General features: G+C 47.2%; 1 protein-coding gene across 1 annotated transcript in view; it reads right to left on the bottom strand.

Moving 5' to 3' along the window:
- The window catches only part of TBC1D22B (TBC1 domain family member 22B), a 75,016-nt gene that overhangs the window by 39,779 nt on the left and 17,935 nt on the right, over positions 1-17,302 (bottom strand). Inside the window, exons 3-8 of the mRNA XM_080805718.1 lie at positions 10,190-10,497; positions 7,330-7,509; positions 6,725-6,795; positions 5,212-5,340; positions 3,924-3,989; positions 323-437 (exon numbers count right to left, since the gene is read on the bottom strand). Of these exons, the coding sequence (XP_080661844.1) occupies positions 323-437; positions 3,924-3,989; positions 5,212-5,340; positions 6,725-6,795; positions 7,330-7,509; positions 10,190-10,497 (869 nt within the window). The remainder of the gene's footprint in view (positions 1-322; positions 438-3,923; positions 3,990-5,211; positions 5,341-6,724; positions 6,796-7,329; positions 7,510-10,189; positions 10,498-17,302) is intronic.

Raw genomic sequence — 17,302 nt, 5'->3', positions numbered from 1 at the left:
GGCCTGTGTTTGAGAGAAGTTCAAAACAATCCTAAAATGACCTCAAATAAACCACCGAACCATCTGTGTATGGCAGAACATAAAGGTATCCATTTGGCCCTTCTGTGACAAAGCAGGTCCTTTGGGTGAGATCTGTGGCCATCTCAAGAGAGAAATGAATTCCAGGCTGCTTACTGCTGTCAAAATAGGTTTAGCAGTGTACTCGAGGGCCATGATCTCTTTTTGGCAAGACATGCCTCCTGGCTGCACTCTTGGGAAAAACAAACACACTGCAGATCAGAGAGAGCAATAGTTCATTCAACTTGGTACTCATGCTTCTTACCCACATATTCTGAGAGGAAGACGACAAAGAACGGAGTGACCAGGTCATTAATTCCCTGGACATACCCACTGGCAGGGTGTCGGATGGCCCAAATAAACAGAATTCTTTCGAAGATCTAGGAAAATGAGAAAGACATGACTGTTAAATCATAGGGATACACACTCTCCCTGCACTTACCTACCTCACAATGTACCTCAGGGATGAGGCCAAATTTTTATTAAATTCTAGAACTACTGTGGGACAAACCAAGTATACAAAAATGCAGAAAGTTTCTAAGAAGCTGGCTGTTTTTAAGCAGGGGTGGAACGTTCTTGCCCTTTGTTTCTCTTTGCAGTAGGCAGTCACTGTGATCTAGAAGTGAGAAAAGGCAGGACGGTGACACAAAGGGCTGAGGAGAAGGTCTGCCACGGATGGCACTAACCAGGCCACCACACTCCCATTTGTCATTTGTAGATAACTGGTTCTCCATCTCCAGAAGCAAGATGGTAGAACATCTAAGTTCTGATACCTTTTCCAAATCTTTTTTTTATTATCACAGGATGTGGAGAGGAAACACCCTCTCCACCACACTCTCCTTTCTCCCCACTGAGATGGAAAGAAACGTAGGCCTAGATGTACTTCTAGCCCAGCCTGACTGGGAGCCAGTGACAGACCGTCAATGCTGGAAGTCACTTCGTGTATCAGGATGCAACCCAGACATTCACTGGGGATAGGACGTCAAATAACCTAATCCTACAGCTGGGAACTTGCAAACAGAGAAATCAGCCTGGGCTTCCACGGGAAAGCTGCTGGGGTTAAGTATATTAGTCACAGGAGACCAGAACCTACAGTGGGGAGAAAAAAAAGATCGTTCAGGTCCCTTTTCAGAGTCTGGCCCTGCCCCATTCAGCTACACTCACTCTGCCTTCATTAGGCCCTCTCAGTGCCCCCCACCCCTTCTTCTCTGATGCTACTTGTCTCCTGACTTCATCCTGGTGACTACAACTCCCCAGTTCAATACGTTCTTTACACTGGCTTTGACTGGGCCGCCTCATGTCTCTGGGAGCCACAGCAGAGGGATGGCAGAGCTGACGGTGACCAAAAGCGGGGGGCAAGAGAGATAAGTGGGCCTCCACAGCACATGGGCTCTGGGGGCAGACTGCAGAGGGCCTTCTCTGAGTTCAGGTGCAAGGGAGAACCCCCCTCTCCCCCAGGGAGAACAACAGCAAGGAAATGCTTGTATGGTTTTAGAGTTGGTGAGCCAGGGTAGGAGAGAAGTGGAGAATCTAGAGACACAGTAAAGGCTGTTTCCCAGCTCCCATGTTGCATCTGCCTTCCAGCTGGTAGAGGGAGCTGAGAAATACACCCACTGTCAACACTCCTGCCCTTACGGGCAGTGAGAACCAAGCCCTGCCTGGAACTGAGTTGGCTTCTCTGCCTCCACTAGACTTGCCCACTGGCTCTCTGGGGCCCAGGGAAGGGTGTGGCATCCTCATCTGTGTGAGGCCCAACACGCCAATGGAGGCCCTTTTAAATTCTTTCCTCCCTTCCTTGAAACAGAAGTTCAAACTGGACCCATCACGTTCAGGAAGATCTAAAGGAGGCCCTGCCCTGTGGCCTTTGTCTGTCCAGGCGTCTCTGTTAGGTCTGAAGGACTCACCAGGGCTTCTACTCAGTTCCTTGTGAATACACAAATCCCAACTGACTGGTTTTAACAGTGGCCAAGTACATGGAAGCTAGCGGTTCACAGTCAGGAGACGTTTGAGAATCCCTCTCCAGTAAGGATGGGACAGTGCAGACAAGTACAAGTGAAAATGCCGAAGACAAGGGAACTGAAGAGCACCAGGCCTGGTTACCAGGGAGACCAGGGAATCTTCATTACAGACAGACAGCCTGGGATAATCTTGCCTTGCAGAGAGGAGGGAAGAGGATAATCCCTAAAGGTTTTCCGTGTACCTCTTGTACTTGTGTGGGTAATTTGACTTGCTATAGTCAATTCTCAAGTATCTTTCAGATATGCAAAGCAAGTCTTTCAATATTCAGTGTTAGTTCTGTGCTCCTTGGCTGGCATTTCAAGAATTAAGTCATACTCTTTGACTACAGCCTGCTAGATGGAAAGATGATTCAAGAAAAAATGGAAAGAATATACTTTGAGTTTTCATCTTTGTATTCATGTCCCACTACTAGGAAGAGTATTTTAAACAAACTACTTTCCCTGTCTCCAAGTTTACAGTAAGTACGCACAGGTAAAAGAGAAGTAGCTGAACATCTCCAAATTAAAAGTGTGGAATGAAAATAAATAAATAAATAAATAAAAGTGTGGAATGAGCCGGGCTCAGCTGTGGGGAACAATGGAAGACATGAAAGGATCCTCAGTAGCTTTTTAGCTTCCCCTGAGCTGAATCTGGAGGTAAAATAATGGTGTCACCTTCAAAATCTTCTTTATGCTATTGGTAAGTCATGAGGGGTCCCACCGGTAAAATTATGAATATAACCTAAAGTCAAAGAGACTATTATCTTGAGCCATATTATCACCATCCCTCTCTATATGAGGGTAAGTGAAAACAGAGTTCCTTTCAGAGAGCACTTACACCCAGTGTCCTAGCTACTGCGAAGCTGTTAAGAAAATCCCTAATCTCAAGGAAGTTATAATTACTGCTTGGGTCAAAAAATAATAGTCCCACTGAGACCTTCCATGTGCTTCACTAACTTGTTAGTTCTTCCGATAGCACTACTAATTCAACTTCCCGAACAGATTTCAAATACCCGAAAGGATTTATACCAGGCACTCAAACAGGTGTGTGGACACGCATGTTCACAGCAGCATTATTCACAATACCCAAAAGTGGGAAGCAATCCAACTGTCTATGGATGGACGAATGGATTAACAACATGTGTTGTACACACACAAGGAATATTATTCACTTTTAAAAGGAAGGAAATTCTGACACATGCTACAGTACAGATGAACCTTGAAGATATTATGCCAAGTGAAATAAGCCAATAACACAAGGACAAACATTTTATGATCCTACTTATTTGAAGTCCCTGAAATATTCAAATTCACAGAGGCAGAACGTAGGATGGTGGTCGCTGGGGAATGAAGAATTACTGTTTAATAGGTGTAAAGTTTCAGGTTGGGAAGATGGAAAGAAGTCCTCATGTTGGGTGGTGGTGATGGTTGTCCAAGTGTGAAGGTACTTAATGGCATTGAAACTGTGCCCTTGAAAATGATTAAATTGGCACCTTTCATGTTATGTATACTTATCACAATAAAGACCCACACCACCCCCGCCTGATAAAGTAGAGCAAACACAGGGCTAGGAATTCTAATGTGCGAGTTCAAGTCTCATTCTGTTACCAGGGAGCTGTAAGACTCTGGGTAAGCCCCTCCACTTCCCAAAGCTCCACCTGGCCCCTGGGTTTGTTAAGAAGAGCCGGCGAGACAGCCCAAGAACGTGCCCTGCAAGGACCACAGCTCCGTATCTGGACACAAGGCACTACCGCGATCGGCTATAAACCTGCCGGCGGCTGGGGGAAGGGCTAGGACAGAGCTGGGCAGAACAGGGGCCGCGGGAGTTACAGGGGGAGAAGGGCCCAGAACATTAAGTGCTTCCCTCACCTCCTGTACAAGTGGCTGCTGGAACAACGGAATGAGCGGATTCGTCCTTGGAATGTCAATGTGAATCTGAAAAAGAGAAGTCAGGTCTAAAAACACAAATGCTGGTTTGTTCTTTCGAGAAGTTATTTTCTTCGGAACAGGGAATCGAGGGAGTAAGAGTGAGACCACACTTTATATTGAGAAAGCACTGACAGACACACCGAAAAAGTCTAGTGAAGCCCACCTGTCCATCTGGAATACATTGCCATGACAGCAATAGCTTATTGAGAGTGAGGAAACCTCCCCGAATAAACCACTCACATCAACTAGCAATAGGCTTCACAACCTAAGAGGATCAGCCACTTTTTCCTGGTGCTCTGGAGCCTGTTTCACTCTGGGCTGGCACGTACTCAACAGGTGTGATCGAAATGGGGACCCCTCCTTCAGAATCTTACTCATCAACAGTCGCCAAGGACTGGAAGGGCTCTGATGGCTGTGCTAATAAGCCAGGACGGGGAACCCGAGGAAGCTGGCCTTCAGTAACTGGCACTGAACGTCCTCACTTCTATCACCAAAGAGGTTACTACGGTCGATTTCTGCTTCAGGATTTCTCTGCACCCAGTCTAACGACCCCCAAGGACTGTGTCAGTGGCAACAGAGGCTGCTTCAGTTCCTGAGGCTTGCTGAGGACAGTTGCCAGCACCCGGCCTTCACCCCCCTTCCTTCCCTCCTCTTTTGGCAGGCTGTGGGGACCACTATGAGGGTGACGGAGCACTCCCTGCTGAGCTAGTCCTGCAGACAGACAGACAGACGGGGGCCTGAGAAGGCGCCACCGCTGCCAGAAGGACATACTGATGTCACACAGTCCAGAGGGCCTGGACCACTTCTGAGCGAGCTCATCTTTCACTCTGTGCCCCAAGACCCTTACTATTTGCGATCAGAGGACCAACAGCCTTGGCAGCATCTGAGAGTTTGTTCAAAGTGAAGGTCTCACCCTAGACCCAGTGAATCAGAATCTGTGTTTTATCATGATCCTTGGTGGGTTTTTATCAAGGTCCTAGGTGATTTGTATGCACAATAAAGTTTGAGAAGCACTGCCAGAGATTAGTGCCCCCCCCAAAAAAAATCTATTCAAAATGGCTAAAATCAGAGCTACTCATTAGAAAGAGGGGAAGCAGTTCTGGGAATAAACGTAATTCCTAATGAGCACACCAGAGCCTGCAGACTTGGAAATCCCGCACTCCAACAGTACTCCTAGGAGACACACCTGAAAATTATGACTAGTAACCAAAAAAGGTGATGACTGTACCTGTCGGTAGGTATCCTGGTGATGTTCCTCATTTCGAGAGTCATAATACTGCTCAATGAAGCCAAAATATTCCTCCCGCTTCCGCTGCAGGGTCAACTTCCTCCTCTCGGTGTTTGCGGGGAGATAGCCCTACAGACAGGACTGCTGGTCAGATGGGGACACATGCTGGTTGCATGAATCTTTAATTTTTTATTTTAGCCTGAGGAGTGGCTTGGAAACTGTCGAAGGAATGGAAGGACAACTGCCAAGAGGACAAGAGTCCTCCCTTCCTGGGTCTGGCCACCCAGTGCTTGCCCTCTCCTCCTTCAACGAGCCCCGCATGTGGGCAGATGAAGCAAGGCCAGCTTTCCCAGGGTTAGTTACCCCCATGGCCCCACGCCACATGTGCAGCGCATTCAGCTGGCGAGTACTCGAGAGCTTCCGGAGTTGGCGCGGCTGAGCAATGGATGTAGGTCAACAGGAGGGAACTGGACCCAAGTTGGGGCCTCTGAGGGCTGCGTGTGTGCAAGGTAACAGGTCCGAGAATCCCAGCAATACGGCCCCCTCTGTGACGCACCTTGTAGCGTGCCGTGGACATCTGTGCCGGTCACATAACCTTTTTCACGGTAACAGTCAGAATTCCCAGCTAAGGAAGCTGAACGGAATCTGTGACACAGCAGTGAAAACCCACAGACACAGAGCTCCTAGCAGCGGCCTCCCGCCTCGGCAAAGCTCCGGGCCAACTTCCCTCCTCACCCCGGTCTAGACCCCACTTTCCATTCCTGCATCTCCTGCTCCCCTTCTGTTCTCACCAAACCTCCTCTTCACAGCATCTGCCCCTCCTGGAGGTGGCCCAGGCAGTGGTAACACGGCTGCGGGAGCGCGAGGGGGCAGGGCTCAGAAGAGTGGCCCTTCCTCTCGAGGACCTACATCCCACGACCAGTGCCTGGAGAGCAGGGACAGTGTTTTATTCATGTCCTTGTATCCACACAGCAGCTGGCACCACGCCTGGCAAACAGCAGGCCCTTAACCATTCCTGACTAATGAATTAGCGAATGTGACCGGCTCAGGAAATCCTAGTGTCCCTACCCCAGGAGCTGGCCCAGTGCTCTGTCCTTAGTGAAAGCGGGACTAGTGCAGGCTTCTGCGGGAGGCCCACTTCTCAGCCCCACGAATGCAGAGCAGCTCTCCACTGCTCCGGTTATCCCTGCTGGAAGATCAGGGAACTCCAGGGAACATGGGAGCTGGCCCAAACACGCGCTGGGATGCCCAGCTCACTACACTCTTTCTCCCTGGTGTTGAGAACGTGAGATTGTGACTACAGGGAAAAGCTGTGCTCTTCTATACGTGTGTGAATAAGCTTTCGAGAGTGTGTTTCTCCACGCACAGAAAAAAGATGACAGTCCCACAGATCTGCCATACCCAGTGGGACTGGAGGAGTCTATGCAGTAAGATGAATGTGTCCAGACTAACCTCAGCAGGTAAGAAGGGCTGTGTGAGGCTCACGCTTCTCTACACAGTGGGTAGAACTCACCGACAGGAGTCTCCAGGTTACAGGTCGAACCTCCCTGGGAACCCCTGGCCAGCTACACTTCCTCAGTTCATCTGCAAACAGAGAACAGCTGTGTTGGATGTGCTCTTCCCACAGGGCCCTAAAACGAGCCTCAGCCGGCACTGCCTGACTCTGCCCACCATTCCAGAAAGACCGCCGCCACCAACACCAGCGGCTACTGACAAGCACAGGGAAAAAGCCCCCAACAGCAGCCCTGAGCAGCACAGTGGCCAAGACACGGCTCTGCAGTGGTGAAGCGGTCAGCTCGGAGGTCAGACTTAGAGGGGAAAAGGAAGCCCAGTGAGTGTGGATTTCAGTCCGAATCGCCTTGAGGAAGGGGAGACCAAAGCCAGGAGAGTTGCACTATGGTCTACGGGCCACAGAATCCAGTCCCACCTAATTTGGTCCCTAATTCCTAGGAACATACTTCTGACTTAATACCTGCATGTCACTGCAATGGGCACCAGATCAGGAGATGCTGGAAAAGTAAAAGAAGGAAGAATAAAGAGCAATAGCTTCCAGGTCTCTCTGGGAGAGTTCCAGTCACCAGGAGCTCCTACCTCACCCGGGGGTGCCCAGGGACTCACCTAAGTCAGTGTTGTGGCTGGAAAGAAGCTGCCGGAATTTTTCTAGGCGGGTTTTCTCCCGGACAGTCATCGGGGGCGCCCCAGACGCGTTCTGGTCCGAGATGCGGGCAACCAGGGGAATGATGGGTCGGAGAGGGAGGGACTGCTGTTTGTGCAGTGGGTTCCTCAGGCATGTATCACCTGCAATAGTGAAAGAGAGACCGGGTGGCATGTGGAGGATGGACACAAATGAGCCTTACACTGGCAGCTTGGCACCAGGCCCTCTGCCAAAACCGCGTCTGTGCCGCCCGAAGGTGCCCACTGAGGGGCGGCCGGGGACCCAAAGGAGGGAGGATGGGCTGGGCTGTCATCAACCCCTACCGAGGGGCCTTCCGTGCTGTCAGAGACTCTGGATGCCAAAGCAACTCTGAACACTTTTGTGGCCACTCTAGAGGGCAAGCAAATGTTTTCTTTCTACCTCAACTTAGAATGTTCCTTCACGCCTAATGTTGCATTTGGGGGGGGGGGCACAGCCTGAGGGCATGTTTGCCTTCCCTTTCCACATCACAGAGCACATGAGAAATGATGACATGGGAAAGCGTGTGAGATAAAAACAGGTGGCTGCTGGCCTGAAACCCCAGCCCCCACGCGGGAGCCCCAAGGGCTGAGATGAACAGGAGGCGTGGCATGACTCTAACCTGTTCTTGGCCCATCCATGTGCCCTGAACACCAGGTGAGAAGCTCTGTCCCAAGGCAATTCTGTCTGGGGAGGCTAAAGTTCCTCTGTGCTCCCACATTTCCCACCCAGAGGAACCAGGTTTTAAGCCTGCTGGGATGTGACTGAAAGAACAGGAGCACAGGCTCGAGCAGAACCATATGTCTGGTTCTAGACATTTCTAACCTAGTGGTACAGGACTGACACTGACACTGAGTCCTCACTATGTATAAGACATCGGGCGGGTCACATTTACCTGGGCTCTCTCGTTGGATTCTCACAACACACGGTAGAGAACTAGCACTCCTTTATGGAGGAAGAAACTATAACTCAGAGGGGTGAATGGTGATTTGCTAGTGAGAAGACCTGAGATGCCACTTTAGGTCTGTGTGCCTCCAAAAACCCTTATTTATTTTACTACCTCAAAGAAAACTCAGTGTTTTTGTGTTAAATTCTGATTGTCCTTCCATGGCTGTTCCCTATTCTTTAACTGTCTGGGCCTTAAAAAGCAGTAGCCACAACAAGAATTAAATGAGGGACACACACACCTAGAGGGTTGACGGAAACGCCTGCCACAGGGTATTCGGCTGGGGTGCCTTGTGTCACATGGGGCCTAGAAAACGCGCACCGCACACTGCAGAGCTGAGAGCAATGCACACTTCTGATAACACAGATTTTTTTAAAAAGATTTTTATGTATTTATTTGACAGAGAGAAGATAAGCAGAGGGAGCAGCAGGCAGAGGGAGAGAAAGCAACAGGATCCCTACTGAGCAGGGAACCTGATGCGGGACTCGATCGGGCCCCTGGGATCGAGATCTGAGCTGAAGGAAACTGCTTAGTCGATTGAGCCACCTAGGTGTCCCTCTGGTATCAGACTAATGGATGAGGCTCACAGGAGGGACCATAAAGGGAATGTTCTGGATGGTACTGGCTGCACATGCACAGCACCTTCACTGGAGGCTGTGGCAGGGCCTTCCTCACACTGGGACCCTTGGAGACCCTCAGTCACAGCACAAAGACACTTCCAAGAGCCTACAGCTATGGGCCTCCATCAGCTAACCGCGAACACCCATGTGGGCATGGCCCTGAAGGTTCAACCTGGGGCCCGGGTCAGTGATGGAAAGTGGCTGTGGAATAATTTTAAAGGCATTACGGGGACGCCTGGGTGGTTCAGTTGGTTAGGCCGCTGCCTTCGGCTCGGGTCATGATCCCAGGGTCCTTGGATCGAGTCCCGCATCGGGTTCCTTGCTCCGCGGGGAGCCTGCTTTTCTCGCTGCCTCTGCCTGCCTCTCTGCCTGCTTGTGTGTACTCTCTCTCTCTCTCTGGCAAATAAATAAAATCTTAAAAAAAAAAAAATAAAGGCATTACAGCTTAATTTCATGACCACTTGCTTATTCTGAAACTGCAGAAGTTGTTCCCTTAGAACACAAGTCAGACACACTCCAGGGCTCTGCCGTTCCTCTGCTTCCTTTTCACCCCTTACCCGCCAGCTGTTCTAATTTTCACTGGAATGATGACACTTCCCTCTCCAAGCTCAGAATGACTGGCTTCCACAAAACCCCTTAGGGCAACATTACATACAGCCATGGATGCTTAAAGGAGTACAGTGACAGTCCCCAAACATCGGATAAAGCCACCATCACCTTGACCAGTTGCTGAAAAAAAGAAACAGGAGGGGTGTCTCCTCCCACCCCACCCAACCTGATGGGCAGGGAGCTGTGACCCAGAGCCTTCAGGCCCACCTTGCTCCGTCCCTCGGAAACAGGGAAATGTCAGCCCTATGCTAGTGACTGCTCCCAGGGCTGAGGAGGCCAACCAACAGTGCCAAACGTCTGCAGCCACGAGCAGTTTTACATATGTTCATTTATTCTTAAGCCTGACCACGTCTACAGCAATGTGAAGCAACCAAACTGCATAAGTTTGGGAAAGGAAGAAGAGAATGGCAGGCAACACCGAGAGTTGGGAACTGAAGCCCCAGGGAGCCATCAAGGTGGGAGAAGCAAGTACAGCCCATGACCCCTTAGGTCACTGATGTCTGAGGGGCTCAAGCTCTCACGATTATCAGCCAATGAAAGATCTGAGTGATGCCCTGAAGAAAATCTGTTTATTTAAAAGGCATTGTGCTGAAAAGGCTGAAGCTCCGGAGGGGAGCAGGATGGACTTACTGGAATTTCTGGACAGCTGAGCGTCACTGCTGGACTTGATGACCTTGTAGCTGGCGGGAACATCGGATGTTGTTGACTGGGAGCGCTCTGGCTTCACCCTCAGCTTGCTGTGGTTTTCCAGGACTTGGGCTGCGGTTGCCAGAGCAACTTTCGAGTTTAGAGTTTGGAAAGAAGGGGAGGAAAAGTCCTCTTCCTCATCATCACCAATGTCCCAAGCATCACTGGTGTTCCGGGCAAACTCATGGAAGCTGGAGGCCTTCTTATTCTTCAACGGAACTGCGTTGACTTTGGAGCGTTCTTTGATGAAGCTTTAAGAAAGGAGACATCGTCACCAAGGAATGATCGGACACAGGACACATGTGACCACCTTCACTTGCTTGATATTAACAGTATGACAAACTACCTCGTACACAGTCTTTTTCTTTCTCAAACAAAAAACATTCACACCCACTCCTCACCTAGATGCGTCTGGACCAGCACTATGCTCCAGAGGCAGATGCAGCAAAGATGCAATGCTCACCAAATATCCCACGTGCTCCCCTACGATTCCCAGCCCCCTCGCACTGAGGGGAGGCCAGATGACTAGTTCCAGCCAAAGCGCTGAGGTGAGAAGTGAGGTAATCCCTGCCAAGCCGAAGCAGACAAGAAAAGTGTGAGTCCTCTCTGTAAGCTTTCTTCTACCATGGTGACCGGCTGGAGGTAGGGGGGCAGAGGGCGGTGCCTCCCTCACCTGGGAAACAGAGTAGCTGCAAGGAACAGGGCCTGCCCCCCTCTCCCACTTAACTCCACTCGGGACACGTAGCATGAGCAAGGAAGAAACCTTTGTTGTGTCAATCCACTGAGATTCCAGAGTTAATCTCTTACGACAACATAACCTGAACTATTGCTTAGAGTAGAAAAGAAACCACTGGCAGAACCAGAGATAATTTTAGGTAGGTCCATATGCAGCACTAAACACTGAGCTCCAGAATGAACAAGCTGTTCCTTTTTTATTCGGTTAAAGCCCTTCTGCTAGCCTAGAGGAGATGGTCTCATTTGGTGCTACACGGTCTTGAAGACTATTTTTTAACAAAGAGAGGGCAACCTCAGGGTCCACATATTTGTAAGCAACCTCAGATAGCTTAGAATTTTATTAATAAGATTGTTTTGGGATGGCTGGGTGGCTCAGTTGGTTAACGGTCTGACTTCAGCTCAGGTCACGATCCCAGGGTCCTGGGATCAAGTCCCACATCAGGTTCCTTGCCCAGCAAGGAGCCTGCTTCCCCCTCTACCTGCTGCTCCCCCTGCTTGTGTTCTCTCTCTAAAACACACACACACACACACACACACACACACACACACAAGGATTGTTTTGTTTTTTACTGTTTATTTTTCTAAAGTTACTTTCCATTTTTGGCAAGTGATAACTGGCTCTCTAATTCTAATTTATAGAAGTGATAGAGTTTACCTTAAAATACAAATCTGGGACACCTGGCTGGCACATTTAGTGAGTCATGTGACTCTTCATCTCCAGGTTGTGAGTTCAAGCCCCACACTGGGTGTAGTGATTACTTAAAGATAAAATCCTTAAAAAAATAATAAAATATAAATCTAACCATGTTTCTTAAAGAGTTCATTCTTTTAAATCCATTTGGTAAGTAATAGTACAGACTGTGGCAGAAAAACTATAAATATAGTGCATAACTAAAGTTTGGGAAATACCACATTACCTCACTGATGAAAGAGCCTAGTTCTAAGAGTTATGCAGACCATTACTACTTTCCTGACCTTTTCCTCTTTATGTCTCTCCATTAACATCTGCGAGTTCTTATTCTGGATCCAGGGGACTAAATGGCTGGGACATTTCTTCTTTTTTTAAAAGATTTATTTATTTATTTATTTTTTTTTTTTAAAGATTTTATTTATTTATTTGTCAGAGAGAGAGAGAGAGAGAGAGAGCGAGCACAGGCAGACAGAGTGGCAGAGGGAGAAGCAGGCTCCCTGCGGAGCAAGGAGCCCGACGTGGGACTCGATCCCAGGACGCTGGGATCATGACCTGAGCCGAAGGCAGCCGCTTAACCAGCTGAGCCACCCAGGCGTCCCGATTTATTTATTTTAGAAAGAAAGAGTGTGCATGTGCACATAGGTGCATGTCGGGGGAGGGGCGGAAGGAGAGGGAGAGAGAATCTTAAGCAGACTCCATGCTGACCCAGAGCCCAACTCAGGGCTCGATCTCCTGACCCTGAGATCACTACCTAAAACCAAGAGTTGGATGCTGGTTGGGACATTTCTAACTCAGTCTAACATCTCTTGAATCCCAAACTTCGTATAAGTTTACACCTGGGGACTGGAGTGCACTGGAGTAAAGACATCATCATTAAATGCCTCTGTTTCCTCCAGCAACACATAGTGACTTTAGCAGGGAAACAAAGCTCTGCCAGAAGAGCAGAAGTTCCCCCATTTCTAGGAGCTGTTTCTTCCTCTTGGGCAGAGGTGGGGGGCCTAATAAACCATCTCATCTCACTAGAGGAGTCCAATGCTTATTCAGAAAGATAACGGTTATTGATATTGATGAATACAGTCTGATAACTCATACAGCTCATCAAATGTCCCTACTATCAGCATCAGAAAAGGAGTAAGATTTTACTGAGGCATTATTTTCAAACACCGGTCTCACACAGAGTAAAGGAAGAAAAGACATCACACAAAATACAGGAGAGAAAACTAGATTACAAGATGTAGCAGTTTAAATGTGATGGAAACAAAATACCATTTTCTTTCTTTTTTTTTTTTTTTTTAAGATTATTTATTTATTTATTTATTTATCTGACAGACAGAGATCACAAGTAGGGAGAGAGACAGGCCGGGGGTAGGGGGAGTGGAGCAGGCTCCCTGCTGAGCAGAGAGGGCTCAATCCCAGAACCCTGAGCTCATGACCTGAGCCGAAGGCAGAGGCTTAACCCACTGAGCCACCCAGGCACCCCAGAAACAAAATACCATTTTCCACCTGCTCAGTTAGCAAAGCTCTAAAGAGCAGTTCTCCTCAGTGTTGACCATCTGATACTGCCGGATTGGGTGGAGGGGTATACTGTACAGCCTTCTGGAAAACAACGTGGCAACATACATACCGTAAGCCCTAAAACGGTTTGTAATCTCTAATACTAACAAATAACCAGAGGGTCAAAGAGGCTTTAAGGCAGTTTATCATGGTGTTACTTATTTTGGTTAAAGACTGAAAACAACATAAACATCTAGAAATTGGAAATGATGAAATAAATCACAGTTCAGCCACCAGACGAAATGTTATAATGCCCCTGAAAAGCACATCTTACAGGCTATTTAATAACACTAGAAAATGATCTCAATAAAGTGAAAATTGGGAGCAAAAAATATTTTTATAATATCTGTATTAAGAAAAAAGTACATGCATAGAAAAGACCAGTAAGAAAATAGATTAAAATGTTAACAGTGCTTATCACTAGGCTGTGGAATTAGAGGTGATATTTGATTTCATTTTTATAGGCCTCTGAATTATTCGTGTTTCCTACAGTGAGCATAATATTTTTCTTTATCAGTGGATAAGGTTGTTGGCTTTCAGCAATCCCTAAAGTAAGGGTACTTATAAACTTACTCAATGAACAATCAGAAATGAACAAGAGCTCAAATCAAAAAAATAAAATTGGAGTAGCACATTGTGAATATATGCTGTCAAAAATCCATCTGTGAGCCAGAAAAGGCAAATTACTCCTCTGCAGACCTGGTGAGGTTGTATGTTAAGGACTTGTCACAATGCCCACTTCTCCTTTGTCGAGGGGGATGCAGGACCACTGCCTGCAGTACACACCTCAGAGGGTCCACTGTCAAGAACAAATAGGCAGGGGCCTCCTGGCTGGCTCAGTTGGTTAAGCATCTGCCTTTGGCTCAGCTCATGATCCTAGGGTCCTGGGATGGAGTCCCCATTGAGACAGGCTTCCTGCTCAGCAAGGTACCTGCTTCTCCCTCTCCCTCTGCCTTCCACTTTCCTGCTTATGTGCCCTCTCTGTCCAATAAATAAATAAAATCTTTTAAAAAAGGAGAACAACAAACAGGCAGATGTGCACCAATAAAAAACTGCGTAGGAGTCTATGGTTATCGTTGTTTTCCTCTTTGGAGGCAATGTTTACCTCAAGATTGCACATCATGAACCCAACAGAGTGATATGGAGTGGTTTGGATACTGTTTTTTCCTGGCTGTTTCCTAAATACTGTCTCTTACTTTTTTATTTTATTTATATTTGTATACTTATAACTATTATTTTTTTTGAGAGAGCAAGAGCATGCACATGTGCCTGTTGCAGGGTGCAGGTTGTGAGAGGGGTAGAGAGAACTCAAGCAGATTCCTTGCTGAACGTGGAGCCCGCCACAGGGCTTGATCTCAAAACCCGAGATCATGACCTGAGCCGAAATCAAGAGTCAGATGACTAACTGACTCAGCCACCTGGATGCCCCCCCCACTTTTAAGTAGGCTCCATGCCCAACGTGAGGCTTGAACTCACCACCCCGAGATCAAGAGTTGCATGCTCTAAAGACTGAACCAGCCAGGCACCCATCCTAAATACTCTTTTGATATTTTGAGGATTTTCAAAATAAGCCATTAAATCAAGAAGCTGAATTTTAACTCTGGCAAAAGAACTGGCTGGATGCTGAACGAACACCGGCTGAAGCACTTGCACACTCTGGCCTGGGTTAAAACGCCACACCAAGAGACGGGCCATGTGGAGCGTTAGGCTTTCTATACAAATGAAGGATGTAAATCATCTGAGTGGTGGGTACATAAGGGTATGTTATCTTTTTCTTTATACCTTTTTATGCATTTCAAGTATTTCATTATATTTTTTGAAGCAGATGAAGATTCAGTATAAGTCAACTATTAAGATTAAGAATTGGAACTTCCTCAGATGAAGACTTTTGCAAATAGAAATTGGAAGGACATACTGCAACACACTACAGAGCAAAGAAGGGAGGAAAGAATGTCATTCCCTGTGACAGAAAAATGGAAATTCCAAGCAGACCATTTTGAGAAATCATTTTAGGGATACCTATTCCACAAAACCCAAAATTCAACCAACCAATTAAAAAAGTCAGCTCTGTCCTCAGGAATAGGCCTTCATGAGGGAGGGGGTTCCTAAACGGGTAGGAGTCTGAGGACAGAAGGTTGGTGAGAACCACTCACAAAACCAAAGAGGCATGTCATTGTAAGGCTAGGAAGTACTATTATTATCATTACTATTTCCATTTGCAGATAAGGAAACTGTGGCTTACTGAGGTTATAAGCAAATCTAGGTCTACCTGACCTGGGAGCCTGCATACACTCTTTTTAACTAATCCACCTAGAAAAAGAGGTCTAGTAAGCTCTATGGCCTGGGTAGAAGAGTTGTCAAGGGAACTGAGTACCTAACACCACAGCTTTAATTTTCCAAGTGTGCACAGCTGAGAGTCCCAATGTTCTAGTCTTGTAGCGATCACCTCCTGTGTATACAGAACAGGCTGAGTATGTTGGTGGTCAGAATGGGAAGAAGCCACATCCAAGAATACAGTCCTTGAAGTCTCTCTCTTCCCTTTTGACATCAGGAGTCACAACCAGAAAACCAATCCAGGTAATGCTGGCTGAGGGTAACTCTGGATAAGAGGCTGCCTCATTTTAACAAGGTCCCCCAAAATTTATAACCAACCCAAGGCACCATTAGGGTGGCTCAAAGTTTAGCCAAATTTGTTTAAACAGATCTATATTAAACTTACAACCCAGTTGGCCTCTCACAGAGACCTTCATCACACCTCCTTACAACTGAATGCCAAATTATTGTTTAAAAAGCACTTTTGAGGGGTGCCTGGGTGGCTCAGTTGGTTAAGTGGCTGCCTTCAGCTCAGGTCATGATTCCAGAGTCCTGGAATCGAGCCCTGCACTGGGTTCCCTGCTCAGCAAAGAGCCTGATTCTCTTTCTCCCTCTGCCTGCTGCTCTGCTTATTGTGCTCTCTCCCTATCTCTCTGTCAAATAAATAAATAAAATCTTTTAAAAGATAAAAAAATAAAATTAAAAAAAAATTGGGGTCACCTGGGTGGCTCAGTGGGTTAAGCCTCTGCCTTTGGCTCGGTTCATGATCCCAGGGTTCTGGGATCGAGCCCCGCATCAGGCTCTCTGCTCAGCAGGGAACCTGCTTCCCCCTCTCTCTCTGTCTGCCTCTGCCTACTTGTGATCTCTGTCTGTGAAATAAATAAATAAAATCTTTTTTAAAAATTAAAAAAAATAAAAAGCACTTTTGAGGGCTCCTGGCTGGCTCAGTCAGTAGAGCGTGCAAGTCTTGATCTCAGGGACATAAGCTTAAGTCCCATGTTGGGTGTAGAGATTATACAAAGATAAAATCTAGGGGCGCCTGGGTGGCTCAGTGGGTTAAAGCCTCTGCCTTCGGCTCAGGTCATGATCCCAGGGTCGTGGGATCGAGCCCCGCATCAGGCTCTCTGCTCCGTGGAGAGCCTGCTTTCTCCTCTCTCTCTGCCTGCCTCTCTGCCTACTTGTGATTTCTGTCTGTCAAATGAATAAATAAAATCTTTAAAAAAAAAAAAAAACAAAGATAAAATCTAAAAAAAAAATTAAAAATTAAAGGTACTTTCGCAAAGACCTCATTTAATCCTCACAACAACTCTGACAAGAGTCTTATTATTTCTATTTTATAGATGAGGAAACTAAAGATCAGAGAGGTCAAGTAATTGCCCAAGACCATGGAGCTAGAAGGTGGTGAAGAAAATGAGACTCAAGAAGGACACATGACCCTGAAACTCAGAAAAACGTAACAAATAGCACATCTGAGAGAAATTTAAGTTGTTTGGTGAATGGTAACTTTTTAAGTGGGAACACAAACCCCAAAGGATATTTTGAGCAAGAATGGGTGCAGGTCCTACTGGTTAGGAAACAAAGGATCAATCACTCTGTAATTTGATGGATACTACACTGTTTTGCTGATAGGGTTGCTTGCTTAACAGAAAAGTTTATTTAGAGAAATAATGTCTGACGCTGGTAAGGGGAGTGAAGCAAGTGGAGGGTATTCAGTAACATACAAATCAACCCAGTCATCGCAATAACTAGCATGGCTTCCTGTG

The sequence above is a fragment of the Martes martes genome, assembly GCF_963455335.1.
Source record: "Martes martes genome assembly, chromosome: 6".
Taxonomy (NCBI): Eukaryota; Metazoa; Chordata; class Mammalia; order Carnivora; family Mustelidae; genus Martes; species Martes martes.
Note: the sequence above shows the minus strand (reverse complement) of the source record. Positions and strands in the feature narration are given on the sequence as shown.